Source organism: Cucumis melo, chromosome 4 (genome assembly GCF_025177605.1).
Source record: "Cucumis melo cultivar AY chromosome 4, USDA_Cmelo_AY_1.0, whole genome shotgun sequence".
NCBI lineage: Eukaryota > Viridiplantae > Streptophyta > Magnoliopsida > Cucurbitales > Cucurbitaceae > Cucumis > Cucumis melo.
In genome coordinates this window covers 20,027,708-20,055,311 of record NC_066860.1, presented here as the reverse complement: position 1 = coordinate 20,055,311, position 27,604 = coordinate 20,027,708, and the positions used below count along the sequence as shown (strand labels likewise).

At 33.5% G+C, this 27,604-nt stretch overlaps 5 protein-coding genes across 5 annotated transcripts; 2 read left to right on the top strand and 3 right to left on the bottom strand.

Moving 5' to 3' along the window:
- Positions 1-304: 304 nt before the first annotated feature.
- LOC103499192 (GDSL esterase/lipase 5) lies at positions 305-2,946 on the top strand. The gene is made up of 5 exons (XM_008462116.3): positions 305-877; positions 1,620-1,741; positions 1,963-2,196; positions 2,293-2,536; positions 2,616-2,946. Exons 1-5 carry the CDS (start codon positions 598-600, stop codon positions 2,852-2,854), a joined length of 1,119 nt encoding a protein of 372 aa, XP_008460338.2. The 5' UTR covers positions 305-597; the 3' UTR covers positions 2,855-2,946.
- A 1,818-nt stretch (positions 2,947-4,764) lies between these two features.
- Positions 4,765-5,513, bottom strand: LOC127148956 (uncharacterized). Its single transcript, XM_051083395.1, has 2 exons — positions 5,173-5,513; positions 4,765-5,116 (listed from the first exon to the last, which is right to left on the bottom strand). Exons 1-2 carry the CDS (start codon positions 5,511-5,513, stop codon positions 4,765-4,767), a joined length of 693 nt encoding a protein of 230 aa, XP_050939352.1.
- A 9,123-nt stretch (positions 5,514-14,636) lies between these two features.
- Positions 14,637-17,126, top strand: LOC103499190 (40S ribosomal protein SA-like). Its single transcript, XM_008462114.3, has 5 exons — positions 14,637-14,986; positions 15,551-15,813; positions 15,970-16,167; positions 16,299-16,533; positions 16,806-17,126. Exons 1-5 carry the CDS (start codon positions 14,848-14,850, stop codon positions 16,892-16,894), a joined length of 924 nt encoding a protein of 307 aa, XP_008460336.2. The 5' UTR covers positions 14,637-14,847; the 3' UTR covers positions 16,895-17,126.
- A 192-nt stretch (positions 17,127-17,318) lies between these two features.
- On the bottom strand, positions 17,319-19,078 carry LOC103499191 (GDSL esterase/lipase 1-like). Its single transcript, XM_008462115.3, has 5 exons — positions 18,790-19,078; positions 18,562-18,683; positions 18,056-18,283; positions 17,716-17,974; positions 17,319-17,645 (listed from the first exon to the last, which is right to left on the bottom strand). The coding sequence occupies exons 1-5, from the start codon at positions 19,046-19,048 to the stop codon at positions 17,410-17,412; spliced, it is 1,104 nt and encodes a 367-aa protein (XP_008460337.2). The 5' UTR covers positions 19,049-19,078; the 3' UTR covers positions 17,319-17,409.
- A 3,805-nt stretch (positions 19,079-22,883) lies between these two features.
- LOC103499189 (GDSL esterase/lipase 2-like) lies at positions 22,884-25,948 on the bottom strand. Its single transcript, XM_051083190.1, has 5 exons — positions 25,636-25,948; positions 25,392-25,513; positions 24,320-24,556; positions 23,821-24,076; positions 22,884-23,305 (listed from the first exon to the last, which is right to left on the bottom strand). The coding sequence occupies exons 1-5, from the start codon at positions 25,898-25,900 to the stop codon at positions 23,073-23,075; spliced, it is 1,113 nt and encodes a 370-aa protein (XP_050939147.1). The 5' UTR covers positions 25,901-25,948; the 3' UTR covers positions 22,884-23,072.
- Between the last annotated feature and the right edge of the window lie 1,656 nt (positions 25,949-27,604).

Genomic DNA, 27,604 nt, shown 5'->3' with positions numbered 1-27,604 from the left:
TAGATGTCCTCCTCTGTGCAATGGGGCCAATGGTAAGACCCTAACAAATTTTTGGAGTGGCTTCACCCACTCAATTTCATAGCAAGAGCTTGTTAAGTTTTCAAGCTGAAGACTTGGTCTTGGGACATTGAATGGTGTGATAAGTTAACAAGTTAGCTGGATCCACAGTTGGACAAATATTTTATTTGATCTTTAGGATTGTGACAACTGATTGAAGATTTGTTATATCATTAACTCTTTGAAAACGTAAATAATCAAACCAGCTACATCAAAATTATTGAGGCCTTACCTTCCAAGTTCCAAATTCCAATCATTTCTTTTTTTCAAACCCAGCCGCAACTCTATCTTGGATACATTCAGTTTGACGTACACCCCATGTTCCCTCCATTTGTTTCTGATCAACATCACATCAGAACTCTCCAAAGGAACTCACTAGTCCCACTTTCGCATTTGCGTTGGTTCAACAGGAAACCCATCGTTTTCTTAGTTAAAAAAACACTGCAGGAACAGTAGTTTGCCCTCCTCACCAAAATTCATATATTATTGTGTAATTGACAGCTTAAGCTTAGTTGTGATCTTCAGGGGGAGAAGCCATTAATGGCAACTCAAAGTACTAGGCATGGCCAATTAGTTGGGTTGTGTGCGACCTTCTTCATCTTCAGTTCCATACGTTGGTTCATTGAAGTTGAATCCTATTCTCTGCCTGAAAATCATGCGGCTTTTTTCATCTTTGGGGACTCTTTCTTGGATGCTGGCAACAATAATTACATCAACACCACAACTCTCGACCAAGCTAACTTTTGGCCCTACGGCCAAACCCACTTCCGATTCCCTACTGGAAGATTTTCCGATGGTCGTTTGGTGTCTGACTTTATAGGTAAGATTTCCCATATTTTTGGTTTATGTCATTTTCTTCTTGTCCAAACCCATCTCTGTTGTCTCGTCTTCTCTGTGCTGCTAAACTACTTGGTTTCCGATGAATATTTCTTTTTTCTCTCTATACATTTGGGGAAGGCTGAACTTTTCATTACTTTTGTTTCTCTTATTATGAGCTAAAGAATCCATGTTTTCATGCTGACTTATTTGACACATCTCATGTATGGATGACCTTTTTTAGGATATCCTTTTTCTAAAGAAAAAAAAATAAGCAACTATTTCTATGATGATCTTTTTAAGAAAAATAAAGCTATCATCTAATATTTTCCAACTCAAAGTTAAACAACTTATTTAAAATGTTTTTTCCCTCCTCCAAAATTCAAAGCGATGAAAATAAATTAAAGGCCAAACCTTATTATCATCTCATTCTTGTCATATCATTGAATTTCTACTAACCCTCTTGAATATTTCATTACTTTAACGATGAAGTTCTTCGTTTATCTTCGTATCTTTCCTCTGATCTTCTTCCAATTCTCTTATTATTTTTTCTTTTTCATTGCATTCTATTGATTAGTGTACTTCAATCATTTTGATGTTTGTATTTTTCTATTGTACTTATTTCGTACTATTGTCACATTCTTATTAAAAAATATCAATAATTGACGTATCATCGTATCCTATCATATCTGTGTCCCTGTATCTATATTTGTGTTTGAGCTTCCTAGCGTTTCTCTATGTTATAGCTGAATTCGCCAAGCTGCCTTTGATCTCGCCTTTTCTTCAACCGGGTTTTCATCAATATCATTATGGAGTGAACTTTGCTTCTGCTGGAGCAGGTGCTTTATCTGAGACTTTTCACGGATCGGTAAGAATAACAGACTCTCCCACCGCATCTTTTCCATATTAAAATGCAAAGCCGATCATCATCAACTCTGCTTTCTGCACCATGATTAAACTAAAATAAAGTGATATCATTATTCATTACTTAACAAATGAGCTTTTAAGGTTTATAATGCGTTATTTAGTCATTTGATCAAAACTCATAATAGTAGAACACAATCAAAAGGCATTTCGTGGGTTTCTCAGGTGATCGAACTCAAAGCACAGATTAAGTACTTTAAGGAGGATGTGGAGACTTGGCTTAAACGAAAGTTGGGCAAAGCTGAAGGTGGGTTGGTACTATCAAAAGCTGTGTATTTGTTTGGTATTGGTACCAACGATTACATGAGTCTTTTCTTAACAAATTCCCCATTTCTCAAATCCCACTCCAAATCTCAATATGTTGACTTGGTGATTGGTAACTTAACAACTTCCATCAAAGTAAGCTTTTGCCATCTTCAAACTTCCTTTCAGACATACAAAGTCTAATGTTTATATTGAACGAAGGTGTTTTCTTTGGTTGTTTAATTTCGGCAGCAAGTATATGACAGCGGCGGCAGGAAATTCGGGTTCATGAATTTGCCGCCAATGGGCTGCAGTCCAGGGCTGAGAGGAGAGAGAGGAGAGTGTTTGGAAGAGTTGGCGGAGTATGCAAATGTACACAACCAGAGATTGGTGAAGGTTCTTGAAGACTTGGAGAAACAGCTGAAGGGGTTCAAATATTCACTCTATGACTTCAGCAGCAGCCTGAGACAGAGAATGGAGAATCCACTGAAATATGGTAACAAATGATAGATTATTGTTAGGTGTTATGTTGTGAAATATTTAAGAGATTGAAGTGTGAAATATGATTAATGTAGGGTTGAAGGAAGGGAAAGAGGCATGCTGTGGAACAGGGAGATTTCGAGGAGTGTTCAGCTGTGGAGGAAGAAGAGGAGTGAAGGAGTTTGAAGTGTGTAGGAATCCAAATGAGCATGTTTTTTGGGATTCTTACCATCTTACAGAAAACCTCCACAAACAGCTTGCTGATGAATTGTGGAGTGGTTCATCCAATTCTCATTCTTCTCTCAGGGATCTCTTCCAAACCGTTTGTGGTTGAGATTGAGCGATACTTGAGGGGAAAACTAAAAAATATACATTTTTCTAAAAGAGGGAGAAACAAATCATGTGGCAAATTGTGGGTAGGCAATGGGTGGGTTGCAAAATAATGTGTTTAGATTTTGTAGTTTTTTTTTTTTTTTTTCTGGGGGGGGGGGGGGGGGGGTAGAGGTCTTAACATCACCCTTAAAAATAAATGCTTCATTTAATTATAAATTTAGTTCTTTCTGCTTTTCGTGTATCTATTTGGTCCTAAAGTTCTATCATGTCCTGCTCCAAAAGTCACTCTATGCGACCAAGTGGAGATGTGATCACCTAGACATTCTATGCAAATATCTCTGTGAGATAGCACGTAGAATGCTTAATAAGTGGGATAAACACAACCAACAAACTTAACACATTTTGATTCTTACTATTTCCTCAACACTTAGCTCAGACTTACAACCTTAAGTTATTAAGCGACAAAAATCACAACGCAAGATAACAACAAAGACTTCTCTTTATTAACTTAGCAACTTGCGTTCCAAATACAAAAGAAGCTTTTTATTAGATACAAGGAACTACAAATAAAAGGCTTCTAACGCCTAACACAACTTCACCCTTAAATGCCTAGCTTGCTCGCCTTACCCTTCTTTCCTTGGTCTCAATGCCTTGATGGGAAGGAAAACTTAACGCATAAGTCAAATACTTAATAAGTGATGGTTTTTGAAAACCTTTTAGGGAATACAATTCAATCACATAAAATCAAAAATAAACTAGCTCTCAACGCCATGTTTCAACAAAACATAAATCACACATTAGCTTTTACTTATTCCTTTCCACCAAGAACATGAACCATGCTCACGAATAGACCTGAGATTCATTTCACCAGCATTCTTTGGGGAATTCCAGATTCATTTCTTGTTACTTAGGCTATTAACTCAAACGCATTTGGCCAACTTCTCTACACAGTGTGGTCCGCAACACCACCATGGTTGCATTTACTCATTATGTGCACATAATAGTCAGCTTATTGATAAAAATAAGACTAATGGTTTACTCGCATATAACATCACAATCATCACATAGAAACTTTAATTTAGAAACTTTCTTTTCAAATAACAACATTAACATTACAACATGTGTTAAGCATATAACACAACATAAACACTCAGAAAGAATGCTTTCAAAACACTTCTTTCTTTTTGAAAATCACTCACGAAAATACTTAGCCTTAGTTTCCTTCCTTTCTGAACGTCTAACTCCAACTCTTTTTCTCGCCTAGTGCTATCTCAGCAGGTAGCACAACACTGAAAATCTTATATAATAACACTTTCTTTAAATCCTTCAATCTTATTTATACTAATCCTAACTCAGATTAGTCATCTTTCAACTTCTCTTAGCTCTTCGGCTCCTACTTAGAACTTTACATGCGTTAGCTTACTTAGCTTTCCAGACCATGCTTAATCTAAACTCAACTTGTAATCAGCTGTCTAATCGAGATCAGACATTTTTTTGAAATACTAAACTCTTGCCACACATCATCTCACACTATGGAGCTTAGACCTGTACTTTTCTCTTCGCGTTGTCTAGCTTCAACGCCAACTTCAAAATGCCTAAGCCTTTAAAACGCCTTCTTCCAAGAACAACCCATTCCGGACTTGGGTCTCACAATTCTCCCCTCCTTGAAGAATTTCCTCCTAGAAATTCTAATCTCCACGATTCCTTTTCCCTTATTTATCACTGGTCCTCTTCTCATGGGTTGCTGTATAGAGTGAAAAGCCACTCCTACTGTGCTAGCTCTTCGCCTAACTTAATCCTCTCTTCACAATCTTTTTGGTAATGTTCAACTTTACCAGACTTAAAACAATGAATTCTATTCTGCCTACAAACCCCTGAGTGTCTCTTACCGAACTCCATTTATCTTGGTTTTCAATCGCTAAAGTTTGATTTAGCTCGCTTCCTTGATCCTTTAACACTTATCATTTCCACTTCTTTGCTAAGCATAGAACTTGACCTTTTTTTTCTCAAACTCTTTCTCTTCTTCCCCCAAACACCTCTCAACTCGCATGGCAGCCTTATCCATCTTAGAAAATCTGACCTATTCGTATTGGCTGTCATTGGAGATTGAATTTCTGTCCTTAAACCATCTTTAAAATGCTGACACTTATTTGTCTCCTCAAACACAAAGACTGATGCACACTTAGCTAACTCAGTAAATTTCTTCTCATATTCTGCAATTGTCATATTGCCTTGACCAAGTTCATAAACTCTTTGCTCTTCGCTGATCATAACGAACAAGGATAAAATTTATTTTAAAATACTCTTTTAAGTTCTTGCCATGAAACAAAGTCTACTACTTCAACCCTTGCCACATGGAGAATCCACCAATCCTCAACACTTCCTTGCAACAAGAATATTGTCAACTTAACTCTTTTCTCTTCATGGCACTCCATCACCCTTAAACATTTTTCTACCAAACTCAACCACCTCTTCACATCAGCTCGGTTAGTTGTCCCTTCAAAATGTGTTGCTCTTAACGCCTTCAGTCTTTCAATGTTAAACTTCTTTTCTGAATTGCTTGCTAGTGCATCTAACATCCTCTGTGCAACTCTATCAAACAAATTTTCTTTCATCTCCCTCATAGCATCTTGATTAACCAAATGAGCTCCTAAGTCCATAGCAGCAGGAGATCTACTTCCAGCTTATCCTCTTCCTCTTCCTCTTCTTGGCATGATGTCTTTCAAAAGTTTCTACAAAAATAACTTAAATATTTAACTCAACTTTTCCCAAAACAACAACTTACAAACTTGCACTTGTTCCATTCCCAAGGAACATAATTGTAACGATCCAACTTTTCAAACTAAGTTGAGGTCTTTACTTTACTATTAAGACATTTCCTCATAATACTAGTTTAAAATCAATAAACATTAAAAAATAAGGAAAACTGTCTTCGGGCTCTATTTCAAAAGTTCACAACATCGTCTATGAAATCATCAAAATCAAAATCAAAATAAATAGATGTCCTAAACATGACTCATTTTCAATCCTCAAAACAAAAGAAAATAAAAACATTAAGCTAAAGCATTTAAAAGAAAGACGTTCCCATATGGCGTTAACGAATCCTTCTTGTCCTCGGTCTATCTTTTGCATTACCCTTCTTATCCCTTGTCGGTCTATCTTTTGCATTACCTTTGCTTGAAAAAGTTAAACATAAAAGGGTGAGTATAAGATATACCCAGTAAGAGACCCACTACTGATCCCATTAGTGGTAAGAATGGTTAGCTTCCTATTAAGGGGTACCCTGCAACTTAACAGTCTAGTGATCTCATAGGATGCACACATCAGTCTAGTGATCTCGTAGGATACACATATCAATCTAGTGATCCTGTCGGATACACGTATCAATCTAGTGATCTCATAGGATATACGTCTCAGTCTATTGATCTCGAAGGATACACAACATGTGGTGATCCCGTAGGACATCGTGTCTGCAAGGTACACTACCCCATAGATAAAGCTAACAGTTACCATCCATCTATTCTAAACAGTCCACGACAGTCAAATCAAAACATATTTAAAACTAACTATTCAGTCTCTACGCATAACCAGTCAAATAGTCTAGGTTCAGTTAACAATACAGTCCATCAATATATATCTAAGCTACACATCACAGTCAAACCATCTAAATCCAATCAATAGTACAATTCATCAATTACACATGATAGTCAAATCATCTAAACTCATTCAACAGCACAATCCATCAATATATCTAAACTACACATGACAATTAAATCATCTAAACTCCATTAACAGCACAATCCATCAATATATCTAAACTACACATGACAGTCAAATCATCTAATCTCAATCAATAGTGTAAACTAGCAATACTTGCTATCTACACAAAACAATCGAACTAATGTAGTCAATATATTTCAACTTTCGTATCAGTCAATACATTCCAATTCCAAATTGAGTCCAATAATAGAAATCTCTTACCTTATGCTTAGCTAAGATCCTTGATCAAATTGAAGTCCAACGAACCAACTTAAACATAAACATAAGGATCAAACACTAACTCAAGCAAATTCAGCCTGTTGAATAAGAAATTTTGGAACCAATCACAAATTTTCACATCATTTACTAAAATAATTGTATTTGGGATTAATTAAAAATTGGCATGTGTCCCAAATTAAATTTAAAGACAAATTGGACAATTATGTCACGTGTCTTTATTATGGCAATTGGATCAAATTAATTATTTGGATTCAATTAAATATTATTTACTTGGGCTAAAATTCAATTGAACAAAAAAAAGCTTAATTTAGCCCAAAATAAAATATGACCCTAGTCCATGTGATTGAGCCTATAGGTATGGTCTAGGGATCAGATCAGACTTTTAAAGATTTTTTACTTCAGAAGGTCTAGAGAGAATTCTTCCAAGATATAGAAAACTCAACTCCTGAAGTCGAACACCCTTGAAGATTAAAGCTCCTTTGAAGATACAAGCTTTCTTCCAAGACTCCAACTTCAAGAACACCCTCGAATATTGAAGCTTCTTTGAAGACACAAACTTTCTTCCAAGACTCCAACTTCAAGAACACCCTCGAAGATTGAAGCTTCTTTGAAGATACAAGGTTTCTTCCAAGACTCCAACTTCAAGAACACCCTCAAAGATTGAAGCTTCTTTGAAGATACAAGCTTTCTTCGAAGACTCTAACTTCAAGAGCACCCTCAAAGATTGAAGCTCCTTTAAGGATACAAGCTTTCTTTTAAGACTCCAACTTCAAGAAGACTCTCAAAGATTGAAGCTTCTTTGAAGATACGAGCTTTCTTCGAAGACTCTAACTTCAAGAACACCCTCGAAGACTAAAGCTCCTTTGAAGATCCAAGCTTTCTTCCAAGACTCTAACTTCGAGAACATCATGTGCTTCACTTCCTAAAATCAAACATAAGCATCCAGTCGAGAGAGAATCAGAGGATCAAATTCTAGAGATCGAACCACATCGCATCAAATCAACATAAATACAACATCAACACAAGTTCAACTCCACGAATCAAATTTCTTCGAAAATCTCGTGTGAACACACCCAACCAAATCACCCAAAAGTGAGATCCACAACTTACCCAAATAAATGAAAAATTGAACTCTAAGCCAAGCTTGTTAGAAATTTAAGAACTCAACTCAACACCTTCAAGGATCATCAATTTTAATCCAATATTTACACTTAAAATGGTCATGGAAAAAACTACAAAACTCACAGAATAAACCTTACCACAAGACGCACAACAAGGCAGAAGTGGTAGCAAGAAAAGTGAAGAGTTGGCTAGCATCTCGGTTTAAAAGGCGGCTCAGATCAACTCGATGAAGAGGGAAAAATGGTAAGCAGCTTGAAGTGGAAGCTGACGGCTTGAGTTGGTTCCATGACGAACTTCACGTACAACGAACGATTGGGCTTTCCCTGAGATTCACCGGATGCATAGGATGGATGGAGGAGCTTCATGGATGAAGAAATACGACAGCAATTGGGTTTTGACGACAGAAAGACACAACGGGAATTTACGACGACTGGCGTTCGATTGAAGATAGAGACGACCGACAATGCTTGAACAAAGATAGAGAGAAGAGGAGATAGAGGCGGCAGTGGCGATTAGACGGAGAGAAGTAAGGTCGAGGCGATGGACAACTGAAGGAGGAGAACAATGAGAAGAAGAATGAGATAGGGCACGCGTGCTGAAGGTTTTTTTTTAAAAAAATATAATAATAATAATAATAATATAATTATATTATTCTATTATTTATTTTATTACTTTCCTTTTCTTTCCCTTCATCTTTTCCCTTTTTAAAATTCTCTTTTCGTCAAAAAGAAAATTTTCAACAATAATACACCCACAAATTTTAAAACTTAACCAAATACAATTTAAGTTGGAAAATTACCTCAAAATTTTTGGGGGGTTACAATAATGCTTTGATATCAACTTGTATCAAACTATCCACAACTTACCTTAGACCTTAATCCCAAAATTTAGGTTTCACAAATTCATGCTCTAATACAGAATTGTCATGTCCTGCCTCAAAAGTCACTCTATGCAATCGAGTGGTGAAGTGACCGCCTAGACATTCTACGTAAATCTCTCTATGAGATAGCACGTAAAATGCCTAGTAAGAGGGATAAACACAACCAACAAACTTAATACATTTGATTCTTACTCTTTCCTTAACACTTAGCTCAGACTTACAAGCTTAAGTTATTAGGCAACAAGAATCGCAATGCAAGATAACAACAAAGACTTCTCTTTATTAACTTAACAACTTGAGTTCCAAATACAATACAAGCTTTATTAGATACAAGGAACTACAAATAAAAGGCTTCCAACGCCTAACGCAACTTTACCCTTAAATGCCTAGCTTGCTCGCCTTAACTTCTTTCCTTGGCCTCAATGCCTTGATACTTAGGGAAGGGAAAATTAACACATAAGTCAAATACTTAATGAGTAATGGTTTTAGAAAACCATTTGGGGAATACAATTCAATCACACAAATTCATTTTTTATTTTTATAAACAGGCTCTCAACGCCATGTTTCAGTAAAACATAAATCACACATTAGCTTCTACTTATTCATTTCTGCCAAGAACATGAACCATACCTACAAATAAAGTTTGGATTCATTTACCAGCATCTCTTGGGGAATTCCATATTCATTTCTCGTTGCTTAGGCTATTGACTTAAACGCTATTTGCCAACTTCTGGATGCCATGTGGTCTGCAACACCACCATGGCTACCTTTACTCATTATGTATACATAATAGCTAGCTCATTGATAGGAACAAGACTAATAGTTTACTCGCATACAACATTACAATCATCACATAGAAACTTTAGTTTAGAAGTTTTCTTTTCCAATAAAAGCATCAACATTACAACATGAGTTAAGCATAAACCACACCATAAAGACTCAGAAAGAATGTTTTCAAAACACTTCTTTCTTTTTGAAAATCACTCACAAAAGTACTTAGCCCTAGCTTCCTTCCTTTTTGAATGCCTAACTCCAACTCCTTTTCGTGCCTAGTGCTCTCTCAGCATGCAACACAGCATTAGAAAATCTCATAATAATAATGTTTCATTAAATCCTTCAATCTTGTTTATACTAATCCTAATTCGGATAAGGCATCTTTTAGCTTCTCTTAGTTCATTGGCTCCTACTTTGAACTTTACATGTGTCAGTTTACTTAGCTTCCCAGACCATGCTTAATCCAAACTCAACACACAATCAGTTGTTTAAGACTAAAGTTTATTCTCGCCCGAAGTACCGATAACTAAGTGCTATAAGAAAATGAGATATTTAGGAGTTAGCATGTAGTCAGGATTATCTTGGTTCTAAGGAGAAGTAATCGTTTACTCTTCAGTAGAGGTTATTCTAAACCTTTGAAATATCGTTGTAGAACATAATAATGATGAGTACATTATTAATATTTCTAAACTAAATTGGTTTTTAAAGGATTGTAGTTTTTCAATAAATAGAATATGTTTTATTTTTCATCATGAATAGCTCAATGGTACAACTCTTAGCTTCTGAGAAACTTAATGGCGACAATTATGCGACTTGGAAATTAAACCTAAATACAATACTAGTCATAGAGAAACGTCCTCAAGCTCTGACCTCAAATGCTAATCAAACTGTTTGGGAAGTATATGATCGATGGATTAAGGCCAATGAAAAGGCCCATGTCTATATATTCTTGCTAGCATGTCTGATGTTTTGACAAAGAAACATGAATCCTTAGCCACAACTAAAGAGATTATGCATTCATTGAGGGAGATGTTTGGTTAGACATCATGGTTCCTTAAACATGAAGCAATTAAGCACATCTACACCAAACAAATAAAAGAAAGGACCTTTATTCAAGAACATGTCTTGGACATGATGATACACTTCAATATCGCTAAAGTAAATGGTGGTCTCATCGATAAGGCAAATCAGGTGAGTTTTATTTTACAATCTCTCTTGAACATTTTTGTACCATTCCAGATGAACCATCTCTAAATAAGATAGAGTTCACTTTGACAATCCTTCTGAATGAGCTCCAATGATTCTTGAACTTTACCTTGGGTAAGGGGAAGGAAATAGAAGCAAATGTTACTACCGCACAAAGAAAAAGTTTATGAAAGGGTCGTCCTTTAAAAATATAGTTGTGCCTTCACAAATGAAAAAGAAAGGAAATGGGAAGACTCACAAGAATAGTGAGAAAAATAAAGTTACGAAAGGTAAATATTGCCACTACAATTAAAACGAGCATTGGTTAAGGAATTGGCTGAAGTATCTTGCTAAGAAGAAAGTTGAGAAGGAAGTACAAGGTAAATATGATTTACTAGTTGTTGAAACATGCTTAATGAAATATGATACTTAAATCTAAATACTAGATTCAGAAGCCACTAATCATATTTACTTCTCATTTCAGGAAACCAGTTCTTGAAAGCGTGCAGAAGGTGAGATCATCCTTAAAGTAAAGAACATGAGAGGTTGTCTTGGCTAAATTAGTGGGAGATCTAAATTTGTTTTAATAGATAAATCATACTTAAAGATATTTTTTTATGCTTCTTAAAAGTTGAGGAATTTAATATCTATTTCTTGTATTTTAGAAGAAATGTATAGAATACATTTTGAAATCAATGAAGTGTTCATTTTTCTAGAAAATGTATTCAGTTTTGTTATGCTATACTTATAAACAACTTATAAGTTAAGACCAATTTGAGCGAAATTTGTCTTTAATACTGAAATGTTTAGCATAAAGACAAAACAAAGTTTCTTCTAATTGCTATATATGGTAATTAAGATTCGGTCACGTAAATTTCAATGTGATTAGGATATTGGTTTAGTGTGGAATTCTAAATTATAAAAGGAGAAGATATTTTCCATTCATTGTATTCTTCGAAGACATCTTTGAAAATCCAAAGTTTGTGAAGAGTCTTTTTGAAGGTAAGAGATTACCTTCTTAGATATTACATGAAGATTTGTTTGATATCTTCATAGATGATTCAAGTGTATCCGTGATAAGAGATTTAAAGAAGACTAAGTAATTTTATTTAGGGTCAATTACTTCAAGGGGAGCCTGATTATCTTCATTAGATTCAAATACAATTCAGATGGAGCCTGATTGTTTTTAGTTTTAAGAAAATAACTAAAAGGAAAACTAGATCTAGGGGGAGTGTTTCTTAGATTGTTAAAGCCTTATACTCATTTGAATCTTAATAAAATCTGCTTACTTGAACTATAAAAGCTCTCCAAACATAGGTAGGTTTCATCGATCTGGGTCAACAAAGTTTTATGTGTTCTCCGTGTTATTTATCTTTTTACTCTTCTAGTTATTCCTTTAGTTGTTAACTAAAATAACAACTATAGGAAAATCATATAATTTTCAACAATTGGTATCAGAGTGGCTTCCGTATAGATGGATATAATTAAAGAAGGAGGATCTACTACTTGTCCACCAATTTTTAATGGCACAAACTATGTGTATTGGAAGGCTCGTATGACAACCTTCCTTAAATCAATAGACAATAAAACTTGAAAAGCTGTCATCACTAGATGGGAACCACCTTCTATTACTACAGATGGAAAAACTACACCTACAGAATCTAAATGGACTGATGTTGAAGATCAAGTTTCTCTTGGCAACTCACATGCTCTGAATGCTATTTATAATGGAGTTGACCAAAATGTGTTTAAATTAATAAACATGTGTTCATTTGCAAAAGAAGCATGAAACGTTCTTGAAGTTACTTATGAAGAAACTTTAAATGTAAAGACATCGCGATTGCACTTATTGAGCTCTAAATTTAAATCCTTAAGAATGATGGAAATTGAATCTATTGCAGATTTTGATATTAGAGTCTTAGATATAGCCAATGAATCCTTTGCTCTAGGAGAAAAGATTTCTGAATCTAAACTTGTGAGAAAAGTTCTAAGATCTCTGCCTAAAAGATTTGATATGAAAGTAACAACAATTAAAGAGGCTCATGATATAGAATCCTTGAAATTAGACGAATTATTTGGTTCTTTACATACCTTTGAAATATCTATCTCAAACAAAGAAGATTAGAAAGGGAAATGAATAACTTTCCAATCAATCAAGGAATAACTTTCCAATCAATCAACGAAGGATAGATATAGCCAATCAATCAATCAATGAAAAAAATTCCCTTAAAAAGGATAAACCTTCATATGATAATATTAATGATTCCATAGCCATTCTTACAGAGAAATTTTCAAAAGTTGTCAAAAAATTTTAAAAACCAAATAACTATGAAAATAACAACAGAAAGCAGAATAACTTTTTCAACAGAAGAAAGGACAATGATAAATGTGCCATTAAAATTGATAGATCTTTTAAATGCAGAGAAAAAAGGACAATGATAAATGTGCCATTAAAATTGATAGATCTTTTAAATGCAGAGAATGTGAAGGCTATGGTCACTATCAAGCTGAATGGCCAAACTATTTGAAAAGACAGAAAAGAAGCCTTACAATAACACTATCAAATGATGACTTAGACTCCAGCAACAGTAAAGGTGATAATAATCGAGCCTTCATTAGTATGCACACTATCATTGAACCAGAATTTAATTTTAAAGAATCATTTCTTAACACCTCAAATAATAACATGTATTATGACTACCTTCATCAACAATGGGAAAAACTTATCAGTTCTTATGTTTTAGAAAGAAAGAATCCAAGATTTGTTAGAAGATAATCATTGCTTGCTAACCATTATTTCATCACTAAAACAAGAACTAAAAAATACAAACGCTGAATATGACACATCACCAAGTCTGTTAAAATTCTCGATTATGGTACAGAAAAACTAAATCAAATTCTTGAGATTGGAAAAAGTAGCTCAAATAAAGAAGAAATTGGATATAATCAAAAGTAGGAGTGTTAAAAAAAACCGATAAGTCGACCAACCTGAATTATCCAAAGGTTGGGTTAGGTTAAATTTTGTGTTAGGTTGGTTTGGGTTACAAAATTGAAGGAAAAAAACTTGAGTCAGGTTTTCGGGTCATGCAAATAAGGGTTGGGTTGACCCAACCCGATTGGCTATTAATATATATAATATAAATATAAACTTAAAACCTAAGCCTTTTTGTCGTATCACACACCCAGTCGCCCACGTTGAAGTCGATTGCCTCGAAGTCGCCCCGTCTTCCAATCTTCGATTTAGCCAGTTGAAATTCCTTCGATCCCAATCGTCCCTTTGCCGAAATTGGTTTAATCACCCAGTCGCCCACACCCCTCACACACTCCTTTCACGCAGTCGCCGCACCCCTTTGCCAAAATTCCTTCAATCTTCTTTTTCAAATGAGCAAAGACTTTAGGCAATTTCAATTTTTAAAATTAAAAACAGAAAGTGGAAAATTTACCTAAAGTTTTCCCAACCTTCCTCCAAATTTCATCTCTCTCTCAATTAATTTCTTCACGTATCGGGTCTCACAACCTGGTTCTAAGTCTGAAGAATAGCGAGTCTAACGAGTCAACACTAGTGGTAGTCTTGGGTTCGTGTTCTTGAGAAGATTACGAGAATCGGAAAGCTTCAAATATATGTTTTTTTTTCCTTAAGCCTAATTTCACTTAATTAGGATAATGATGCATGCTAATTTTTAAATTGTTTAAATGCAATTAGGGCAATCTAGATCCTAATTCCGCATGACATGCCTACCGCCTTCCATCCATTTTTGAGGTTAAGCCGCTTTTCAAGACATTATGGTTATATGGTATGGTATGATAGGAAGTAATACATGTGTGTATTTATTTGTACCATCAAAATTTTGCTTTCCAAAAACATAACAAAAAATAATAAAAAGAAAGTAAAGCCCAGCCCATTTCATAAAACAACTTGGCGAAGGAAAAGAAGAAAACCCTACTTGCTTCTCATCTCCCACCCTCCCCAGCCGTTCTCTTCTCCTTTCTCCTTCAAATTCCGCTATTTTGCAAACCCTAACGAAGTTCCGGCCATGGCGACTACAACGGCTCCACGTCAACTCTCGCAGAAGGAGGCCGACATTCAGATGATGTTGGCGGCTGAGGTTCATCTTGGCACTAAGAACTGTGACTTCCAAATGGAACGTTACGTTTTCAAGCGCCGCAACGATGGTACTTTCTTAATACTCCTTAACTTTTAGATCTTCACATTTGACTTTCATTCTGCTCTCCTCGTTTTCAATCTTTGCGGTGGTTTTTCCTGGACTGGAACTCTCAGTACTAATGTGCACTCGTTGTTGTCCTCTACTTGCTTTTTCTCTCACTGACCTTAATATTTGGATATAAATTTCTCATGACCAGAGCCGCCATAGTTTCATCAGTGTATATATTTCCTTTGTTTGTTAAATTCGTAGTAGTATCTACAATTCAGCGTCGGTTTCTGACTGTTGTTATGTGATTGAATATCTTTAGTTTTTACTGTATTTGCCAATGATACACTGTTTAATAATCTTAGATTATTCAACGATGGGTTTTACACGCACATATGCTGTTATTTTTAATTTGATCCCAAAATGTTGGTTCATATGTTTATAGATTTGAATCACATACTCTAGACTCTGTTGTTTGACTACACGATTCTTGATTTGTGGAATGTTGAGTTATTTTAGACTCAAAGAGGATTGATACTTCCGCATTGGATATGAATGAACTTTTTTGCTAATTTCTTTTCGTTAGGAATCTACATTATTAACCTGGGTAAGACATGGGAGAAACTTCAGCTGGCTGCCAGAGTCATTGTGGGTATTGAGAATCCACAAGACATCATTGTTCAGTCTGCAAGACCTTATGGTCAGAGGGCTGTCTTAAAGTTTGCTCAGCACACTGGTGCGCATGCTATAGCCGGAAGGCACACCCCTGGAACCTTCACCAACCAGCTTCAGACCTCATTCAATGAGCCACGTCTTCTGATACTGACTGATCCTAGAACTGATCATCAGGTGATTTAGTCTTTTGGAAGACCCATATTGTTTTCCGTTTTTAGCTCAAGTTGGAAGGATAGTCTTCTATTTTGCAATTTTAGTTTCACTTTCGTTTAATTATTCCTGACTTGTTGCTGCTATTTTTGTGTTGCCTTGTTGGCTTCTTGCTTGCAGCCTATCAAGGAAGCTGCCCTTGGAAACATTCCTACAATTGCCTTCTGTGACACTGATTCACCAATGCGGTATGTTGATATTGGGATCCCAGCAAACAACAAGGGGAAACATAGCATAGGATGTCTCTTCTGGCTTTTGGCAAGGATGGTTTTGCAGATGCGTGGAACTATTCGTGCAGGGCATCAATGGGATGTGATGGTAAGCCTAGAATTATATTATCTGCTTCAACTTTAGAAATCTGTTCTGAGATGAAGTTTGAAATTGGCTTTTGTTTGTTGGAAGTTCAATTAAAAGCTTCGATCGAATCGTTCACCTGTTTTCTTATGCAGGTGGATTTGTTTTTTTATCGGGAGCCTGAGGAGGCTAAGGAGAAAGAGGAAGAAGAGGCTGTTGCACCCCCAGATTATGGCATTGCAGATTATGGTGGTGCTCCGCTTGTTGCTTCAGATCAATGGGCTGGGCAAATTTCTGATGCACAGTGGGGTGCTCCTGATTTGATTCCAGCACCAGATGCTGCTGTAGTTGTTCCACCTGTTTCGAATGTCGAGTGGACCCAAGAGCCAGGTTGAACCCGGGTTTTCTTTTATGTTTTATTTGAATTTTTGTGCTTACTGGTGTGTTTTGCCTAAGACTTGGTTCAAGTTTATGAGTATCACTTATCGTTCCAGTTACCATTAACCTTCTTTCTTTTAAAAAGGTCTTAGGCATGTAATCAATTAATAGTTTGGTGGGTTTATCTGCCCGAGTTCAACAGAAAAAGGGATGTTTTTTTTAATTTTAATTTTTAGTAGGATTCATTTTTGATGCTTTTGTTTTCTGGGTTTTTCCTTTTGCAGTTGCTTTAGCTTCAGATGGATGGGATGCTGCAGTACCACCACCAGCACCTGCAGCAGAAGGTGGCGCCCCAGCTGCCAGTTGGTTTTAAGGGGTGGTTCCATGAGAATTTGATTAATCGTTTTAGAGTTTGCTTGTTTATGTAGGGGTTCCACCTTTTTTGGTTGCAAACTTCACTTGTCTTTTCCCTCATAGTCTACTTTTAGATTTTGAGATTGAAATTTTGACTTAAACTTTGGTGTCCTGGTACAATTTTTTGGGATATAAGAGAAATTACTTGCCTAGACTATAATTAACATTTATATAAATGCTATTTTAAATCATGGGCCGATGGGTTCCTTGCTTGAGCATAATCATAGCGATCATCTTGACCAATTGATAATATATTATCCTTGAATGACTCAAACTCTTCAAGATTGAATTATAAATACTGAGATTGTGTTTCTTTTGAAGTTTTGTTTAATTCCACCATTTGAAAAGGTGTAATATTTCTTGAAGCTTGGTTAATGTGAACGTTTATCCAATACTAAGATGTTCCCGTGAAGTTTTATTTGTTTATATTGAAAGGATACAGTAAACATTACACTAAAAATCCATTAACCTTGGCTAAGAAAGAAACAGGGATTTTACATTGACTGGGGTGGAAGCATTTAAATCTCCATTCCTTGCCATTTCTGCAAGTATTTGATATGCTTTGTCACTTCCATGGTTGGAATCAAAAAACAAATGCTCTTTGGGATTTCCACATAATTCATACTCTTTTACATTACCCTTCCCTCCGCAGCTTTGTATTCCTCTATATATCCCACTTCCGCAGCATGCATTCTTCACTTCTTTCAAGCCTGCTTAAAGTTAATTCAACAGTCAGAAAGGTAAACCCACATTCATTAAGATTTTGTTAAATTCTCGTACCATGCTTTGCAGGATTGTTTGTTATTTCTTCAAACACTTTATAGGAATCAACATAGGAGTATCTGAATCCTTGGAGTTCTGTAGTGAGCTTTTGTACTGCTTTATAAAGTTGTTTGTTGTGCATTTCTACAAGTTGATTAAGTTGTTCCAATTGGGCGTCTTTGCCTTGTGATGCCACTGCTTCTAATACAGCAGGTACATGGTTAAAAGACCATAGATTCATTGCAACAAATTTTCTTCCTCCATTCTTGTAGATTTCCTGTTCAATGTTAAACCAACAGAGTATTATTAGAAACAGGGGATTTCAAAATCTCAACACATGGGGAAATCTATTGCTTACTTTTATGACAGAGGTCAAGTTCCCAATCACCAAATCAACATATTCTTCGAACGAGTAGGAATCGAAAAGCTTGGAATTCGAGGCAAACGTGCGATAATCGTTGGTCCCAATTGAAATCAGGTAGACAGCCCTTGATAGTAATGCCTTTGCTTGTGTCTTTCCAATTTGCTTTCTCAATATCTTTTCCACTTTCTTGAAGCTCCTTGCCTGAGTTTTGAGGCTTATTACCTCCCAACAGTTCAACAATACGTATGTGAATATCTTACTTGAAATAGATGGAGCAAATTCCAATACCGACATCCTAATAGTAAAATCTATCTCATGATCGTAATCTAACTTTGTGAATGAAATGATATTGGACAACATTTGTTTTGTCAAGGATGTGGACTTAGTAACAAACAACTTACTAAACTAAACTATTCAAACGCCATTAAATATATTTATTAGTGTAACAAAAAGTAACAAATTTTGTAAAAATGAAAGTGAACAAAGAAAGAAAGTATTACCAATCCTCGATTGATTTCATCAAGAGCCCCTGCTCCTCCTGATGCAAAATTTATGCCATTAATGTAACGCTTATTCCCAGGATAGAGATATGGAAGAAGCAATTGTAAGTTTGCATATTGAGCTGCCAACCAACATAAAAGCAAAAAGAAGAGAAAAATGTTTAGTTTGACGATTGAAGAAGAATAGATAAAAGGGTTATTTAGAAAAGAGATGGAAATGATTGGTACCAAAGAAATCTGGAACAACTCTGCCATCAGACCATCTCCCAGAGGGACATTTGAAGAAAGTTACACCATAAGGAGGGTAATTTGATCGGGCAATGGGAATGGTATTGATGTAGTTATTGTTTCCAATATCAACTATTGAATCCCCAAAAACGAAAAGAGGCACATTATGATCCTGCTTGCAAACGCTAATACAATCACCAACAGTAAAAAAAATGAACGACAACAATAAACAAAAACACAAGTCTTTTAGATTCGCCATGTGCTGTCATAAATTGGGTTCACTGATATTACAATTTATTTATATGAGAAGAAAGCAAATTTTAAATGCTTGTGTTCATGACTTGTAAATGACATATTTGGTCCAAGTTTCAAAATCAGAGTTGATGTTCTGTCGTTTGCAAGGAAAAGTCATTCTTGATCACCAAGCCACACGTGCAAAAACTCTCTATTTTGTTCTGATTTCAAGCAAATTACCAAAATTTCAAGGAAAAACGAATCTCCACTTTGACAATTTGAAATGGTAATCTTATTTAAAAAGGTTTAAAAACTAAAACAATATTACAGTTGCATTTTCCCTTCTTGCTGAATTAAAATTTGAATTCCCTTTTGCTTCCTCACCTGTCTTACTCCTTCATTTATCTTTTTTAAAACTAACCATCATAGTTCTTATCTTTATTTTGTCAATTAATTTTAAGTATGTGTATACTAGCACGTTATATATAGACATCATAGGAAGGTATACGTTAATGTAGAAAATTTACAATTTGAAAGTTAAGTAATTAAAATTGACCAAATTTAAAAGTTAAAGCCTTAAATATATATTATTCGAGAGAAATTCTAGTGATTAGTTCTAACATATTTTAGTACATTATTGTTAACATCATGCATAAATCCTATCAAGCCTTGAACATACATTGTGGAGCAAAATAAACATGGCTACACAATCTTTAAAAATGGTACCATTTGAAGTTATCATAGATTTACAGTTTTTTTGAGTAAATAAGAGTAAGCTTATTATTATTACAAAAGAAAAAAAACTTGGATGCCTTCGAAGATACACCTATCTTCGTGTATTCTATTAATGTTAAGTGTCACTCCCACATTAACAATTTAGAATTATAGATTTAAGAAAAATTATACCGACATCATATCAATTGGGAGTTTTAAATTTAATAAGTTTAAAAACTATGAAATAAAAAAATGTTAATAATTTGATAAATTTTACTGAAAACATGGAGACCTATAAGTCAATACTAACTAATAACAACAGATAATGTTAAAACTTCACACGAACACAATTTTATAGCAGATGGGAAAGTGTGGCCTTCTCTGGATTGTCATGGGCAATCAGCAGACATCAGATGATTTTCAAACAATCCAAGGACAATACAATGTTATAATCAGTTAATTGTAAATTATCATTTTTGGATACACTGTTCCTTAGACGTAAGTGTTGTATCACCAAACTGTATTACTAGTGTGTTACTTCTGTTATCTTTACTCTTGGTAATTATTTGTTAAAGTATATAGCAACACTCACTAGAATGATCTTGAAATATTAATTGTAGAATAAAGTTTTAGGATTATATAAACAAATATTATAGAGAAAAATTTAGAAAAGTCTTAGATTTTTAGGTTAAAGAATTCTAGAGAATTATTTTAGATAAGGATGAGATAAAATATTTAGAATTGTGGCGAAGGATGTAAATAAATATCTCAAAAAAAAAAAAAAATCTAGAAATATCTTAGATTTTATTTAGGTTAAGAAATTCTAGAATTTCTTTTGACAAGGATGAGATTAAAAACTATTTAAAAAAACCAGTTCGAATTCTGGATAAGGCAGAGAAAAAGCGTTAGTAAGAAACTTTGAGTAGAAGTAAGTGAGTGTTTAAAGAGTAAAAGAGTGCTCTATCAAAAGTTTTAGTCGTTTGTAAATTTTCTAAACAAAAGTTTCTTTTTTTCACAGTGTCTTTTTCTTTTGTGTAAATTTCTTCAACATTATTATAAGGAGGAAGTAATTGAGGGAGTTGATGCAAATAACAATGTAAGAAATGCGGGATTAACGTGAATAACAAGATAGTAAACCTCCTTATTATTGGTGAACCAAACGGTGGATGAGTTATTTTTACCCACCAACCTAACCCAACTTGGGGGCCAAACGCCCCCCTAAAGAGTGATATTCGGTTAGACTTAATGGGGATGTTTTAAAAAAAAGTGATGGATAAACACTCAGGAAATTCTACATAAAAGTTTGTCAAATTTACATCTCAATCCAAACTGATATACTTTATACAAATTTTACATAGAACACTCTCAACTCGAAGAAAAACCATTAACTAGAAAAAAATCTACAATGTAAAAAATTATTACAATCATACAAAATAATAACTTTTGACTACTTACACCTTCTTTTGACTCCAATTAGAGTATACAGTTTAAGTAGGATTATCAACACATTAAGCTTAAAGTGTTTCCAACTGAAACGACATGAAACTACATACATAGACTCCATTTATAGACTTCGAGTCCAATCTCTATTCTACAATTTAATCGATGTAGGACAAACTGCACTTCTAATATTTTGCCAAGATCCAACAGTTTTTAGTCTAAGAAACACATCTCAAAAGTAAATAGTGAGTGGTGTTAAGTATAGCTTCATAATAAGCAAACTCTTCAAAAGTTAGAGTATTTTCAATTCAATACCAAAGATTTTTAGAAAAAGATATTGATATAAGTATATCAAGATTCATAGATCAATATAAGAATTTGACGATCTCTTGACTGCTGCTCTAAAAGCACCTCAAGAGTTGTCACAAACTCTCAACAGTGCCATACACCATCGAGAGTTTGTGACCACTCTCGATAGGCACTTGGAAACCATGAGAGTTGTTAACTAATCTCCCAACAGCTAGGGATGCCTTCAGGATAGATCATGCACTCCCAATGGCATTGTCAAGAGTCGTTTCTTCAACTTTTTTCTTTTGCAATTTTATTTTTTTTAAATAGTCATATGAGTCATTTCTTTTGCAGTTTCTTCAACTAAAATTCAAAATAATATTGATCAAACCAAAGAAATATATACTAAATAACAAAATTCTAACATAAAAGCGGTGTATACAAAATTATAGTGTATTTAACGAAAATTATAAAAAAGTTTACACAATGGTCTACAAAGTGGATTTGAATTAATAAATACATAAGAAAATATGTAATCTCGAAAAATCATCTTTAACGTCATCTTCGAACAACTCTTTTCCTACAATCACATCAAGTAAAGCACATTGTTACAAAATTCAAAAAATCCAAAATTCCAACTAAAAAGTTCCATAAAACCCGTTCAACTTTCCAAAATAAGGTAAAGTTAAGCAACAAGAGTCAAGCAAAATCATTCACTCCTAAACAACAAGTTAAGCAAACTCCCTTAAACAAAGTTAACAACTCACCCCTCAACACAACAATCAATCCAATCACACAACTGATCTAAGATAAAATAACTCAAAAAATTAAATCTAGCAAAATCAAAGTTACATCTAGGAAAATCATATCTAGCAAAATCAAAATTAAATTAAAGTTTAACCTCCTCAAAGCAACTACAACCAACTCAATTATACATTAACGAACTTCAATACAACATATATCACAACCAAAATCATCACACGATCACAATTTATCTCAAATCATCATAATCTATTGTAAAACGAGAGCAAAAATTTCTTATTTAGATCTATGAAATTGCATATTTGAAGATTGTTTTCAAAAGGGAACTCCTAACGCCTTTTGTACTGCCTCGGTAGTTTCCTTTTAATGCTAGACGACTTAATTACCCATCAAGCGTTACCCCAAAACTCTTTGACACCTTAATTTAAGGCATCGAGAGTTTCCCTTAGTTTTTAACTTCCGTTTCCTACTTTCCAACACTATATACTACTGTGTGAGGAGTTGTGAATTTCTTTGAACGTGTTATGATGGCTGTCAAGAGATACCATCTCTCCCAGCTCCTTATCTTCCTGACAACTATTTTAAAGGTTTGGAGTTCCTCAAATTCTTGTAGTATATTTCAGCACAAATGACAGAAAAAGTATAGGAGAGTGAAGAAAAAAAAACCTTTTATATTCAAAAGAAGAGATACAGCTTAACACTCATAATTTGGGTAAGTTAAGCACATACATTACAATAGTACGTTTTGTACACAAGCGCACACACTTTAGTAGAAGGAATGAACCCCCAACTTATTATTGCATTATTAGGAAGAGGTTCAACGGGATGGCGGATCCCGCAAACACTTAAACATGAAATAGAGTTTTAAGATTGTAAGGCTTGATGGTTTGGAGATTCCCATTCCACAGCAGCTCAGCATATAATTGGTTTGCCTTATCAGTGAAATGGGTAGCATCAAAGAATAAATGTTGGCTTGGGTTATTACACAACTTATACTCTTCTCCATTTCTTCCTCCACAGCTAAAATATCCTCTGAATGGCCCACTTCCACAACATGCTACCTTTCCTTCCTTCAAACCTTTACCAAAAACACATCAAATTTCAGTAACTCATCCAACTCAAACACTAAACAATATAATAATCTAACCAAGAAGAAGCAATATAAATTACTACATAAGTATAGGGACAAGTAGAGGCAGTGAATGTTAAATGTACTTCTGTAATTTCCAAATATATTGTACGTATCATCCTTTTAAGTTCTTTAGTATGGCTTTTTCGAATATGTAAAGATAATTGTCTAGAAAATATATATTCTAGCTGGAATATGTAAGGTCATGTAATTTTCTGGCGTGTCTATTAAATTTGTAGGTCATTATTTAGTATTCATTAGAGTTGTTTAATGTCATCTACCCATGTAATCAAGAAGCTAAAAAATTCTAATTGAGCCTAAATGAAAAAAATACTCAATACAGTTTCTGCATAAATCTCAATTCTAAACTCTATAGCCTACCTAATTTTCCTTCATTGCTTCCAACAGTGCATGTTTTGAATTGATTTTAAGCATGATAAAAATGCTTTTAAAATTCTACTTACCATATTTAGCAGGGTTATTTAACAGTTCGATGACAACCGTGAAAGAATCGACGTATGTATATACGAATCCTTCAAGCTTCTTTTCAAGACGCAGGAGAGTTTTGTAAAGATGTTTGTTGTGCAGTTTCGCAAGTTCTGTAATCTCATCAAAGCATTCATCTTTGCCTTGTAAAATTACTGCCTTCACCAAGGGAAAACAACCTAGAGGTCCAACGCCAAAAAATGCAAACTTTCTTCCTCCATTCTTATAAATTCCCTGGAAACACAAATCATTGATCATGTAAAAGCAAAAAATGGTGTGTGGCTGAATCTTTCGAGTGATATATCACACAAGTGAAATTGATAAATTAATTTTAGGGACGACATTTCTTCTTTTACTTTTTGATTGTTTCATGAATTTGCTTATTTTGTTTAGTACGATGGGTTGGAGGGATTTATATATTCAAATCATCAGGGTGAAGAAAATGAATTAGTGGTGGGGGTGTTTGAGTATACCTACTTTGATGACAGTGGTTAAGTTTCCGATGACCAAGTCAACATATTGTTGTGGAGAATGGGATTGAAAGAGGGTTGAATTTGTAAGGAAAGGAGCAAGATAATCATTGCTTCCAATGTTGATTAAGTAGACAGCTCTGGATAGTAATGCCTTGGCTCCTCCTTCATGTCCTCCACCTACCTCTTCAAATACCTTTCTTACTTTGTTGAAATAGCTCAGCTGGGTTTTCAAGTCTATTACCTTTGAAGTATAAACAACACATACAAAAAAATACATGGATGTCCTATATCAATTACTAGTTTTTAGTGCAATAATAAATATATATTTGACATATACATAGCTAATGTTGTACACATAACACAAGGCATTCATCTATAATATCTAAATCAAACAATTCAACCATAGGTTTTAACGACAAACTAATTGATATTTCTAATTAAATAAGTAAATGGTAAAATATATGAAAACTAATAACCAAACCCATAACTGATTTTACATGTTAAAACAAAACGGTCATTTTTTTAAATAGCAAAATATTGAAATTATTTATCAAATATAACAAAACTCATCCAATCAATTTTTCTTTTGTTATATTTCGTAAATCTTTTAATATTTTGCTATTCATAGCGACTCATAATAAGTATTTTAAATAATTTTTATAAATTTTTTATTTACCAAAAATATCTATTGGTATATCCATAAAATCCAAAATTTTGATATCAATATATTAAATTTAATTTATTATAAATTTAAGGTACCACATTTGTTATCAAGTATACTGGATAGAAACGTGTATATATATCTATATCAAATTAATAGTCGGGATTGAATTGACTTAAACAAAATATTTTCAAAATTTTATTTTTATTTAAATTGTTTGATAAAAATCATTTGAAATCTACTTAAAAAACTCACTTTTAAATAGTTGTTAGACACTGTATATTTTTCAAATGACTTATTTTCTAAATTAAACCCTTAGAATGTTTATTCAAACAAAGACCAAGTTTAACTTAAATATAAAAATGTATGAATAAAATTTAAAATGTATGAATAAACTTATTTTCAAATGACTTACAAATCCTTGCTGGGTTTCAACTAAAGCTCCTGCTCCTGCTGATGCAAAGTTCACTCCATGAAGGTAATTTTTGTTCGTAGGATTAAGATATGGATGGATGAATGGCAAATTAGCATATTTAGCTGCAATTATATAAATTTTAAATATGATCCATCCCACAATTCAAGCGACCATCTGAAAATCTTCCCGTTGGGAAGTTTAAAACTTAACAACAACTAACACATGAATTAATTAAATTTTGTACCGATGAAATCAGGAATCAAGCGACCATCTGAAAATCTTCCAGTTGGGAAATTGAAAAAGGTTTCACCATAAGGCCAGAAATTTGATTGAAAAGGGGTATTGATGTAGTTATTGTTTCCAGCATCAAACAGGGAATCCCCAAAGATAAACAAGGGTACATGTAATTTTGGCAAAGGTATTTTTGGATTACCTTTGCAAATTTGCATACACACAGCAATAACTATAAAGTAGACTAACAAAGATGAAGGGAACTTTGAAGCTGCCATATATCTCAATTAGTTTGATCACTTTGCCTCACTTTCATAATTATGATCACTATAAATTTATAGATTAATGAAGGATGTGTGACATGGTGGAAATGAGAGTTTGAATAGTCAATCTCAAATGTTTTTAGATATATTCAATTCTAATTTAAACCATTTTTGTTTTAAATGTGTTTAACACTCTACGGTAAAACTGGTAAAACTAGTTAGTTCTAGTTGCTTATCAAAAATATTAAATTGATTATATAAAGGATTATTAATTAATTTATAATAATATATTACGTTTTTTATTTTTTTAAAAAGAATTGAAATTATAGCATGGAATAAAATGTTTTTTTTAATCTTTATTACGTATAGTTTTTTCATTTTAAAATTTAAATTTCAAAATATGGATATACATTAGCAACATAAGAATGCAGTTTTCACAATTTGGACTATTTGATCATAAAATTCAAATACCTTAATATACATAAAACCTTATTAATGTTTATAAATTTCATATGCACATAATAATAATAACCCTAAGTTAGATTGTTATGGGTAAGAAATCGACAAAAGGATGAACAAAAATGAAAATAGCAGAAAACTAATCCAAAGGTTTTGATAAAAATAGTTGTTTAACTAATAGCGTGTGTGCTATGTCCTTGTGCCATGGAAGAGAGTAATTCATTATTAAAAATGAAAATTTCAAATTAAAGAGTTAGAGATTCTAGTAAAATTTAGAGTATATATAACACACTTGTTTAGACATTGAAACTTTGATAGTTGACTATTTGAAATACTAAATAATAATTTCAAAACATTCAACTATTGTTGAATAAAAGGTTATTCACTTTTGAGAGAAAAAAAAAAAGAAAAGGCAGTTAGCTTCATAATTAGTGTGGAAAGGTGATCTTATAAAATTGAATTGACTTGGATTTGGATGATAATATATATATATATATATATATATATATATATATATATTATGTGGAATAATAATAAGTCGTAGGTATAAAGATTTTAATATGGTTATCAAAGTCAGCAGCTATGAGGAGAGAGACGTTGAATTAGTATTACAATCTTTATTTTAATTTGACAGATTTTGGTAATTAGCTCTACTATATAACTAATATTTCACAATTGTCTTTAAACTTATTACTAAATTTTAGCAACATTTTTGGACTTTTTGATATTATACTTAATATTTTAGTTTAGTAATTTTTTAAAATAAAAAATATATCATCTATGAATTTGGTATTAGTAAATAAATTATAAGAAATTTATTGTTATTAATATATTTATTTAGTTTATCTCTGATCAACACAATTTCAAATATTTAGTTTATCTCAATTTTCAAAAATGAAAGAGGAAAGAAATTTGTATATATATAAGTTTTATAAAAAGAGAAAAAAAGGAGGTAAGTATTAGGGGTTGGATGGTCATAGATGAATAGTTTTATGGGTGTAGTCAGAAGTAGTGTCACATCAAGCTTCCAATTTAGATCGGACTCAACCTAATATTCATGTGTTTTTTTTATATATATATATATAAACAAATATTGTCAAACCTTCATCCACTCCGTTACTTAAATTGACATTATTAGAGAAACCTCATCCATTTGTTTTCTGTTTTTTATTTTTAAAAATTAATTTGTAGAAAACTCCTTATTTCACTTTTCAAATTTTAGAAACAATAACAAAAATTGAAAATGAAAAAAAAACTCTA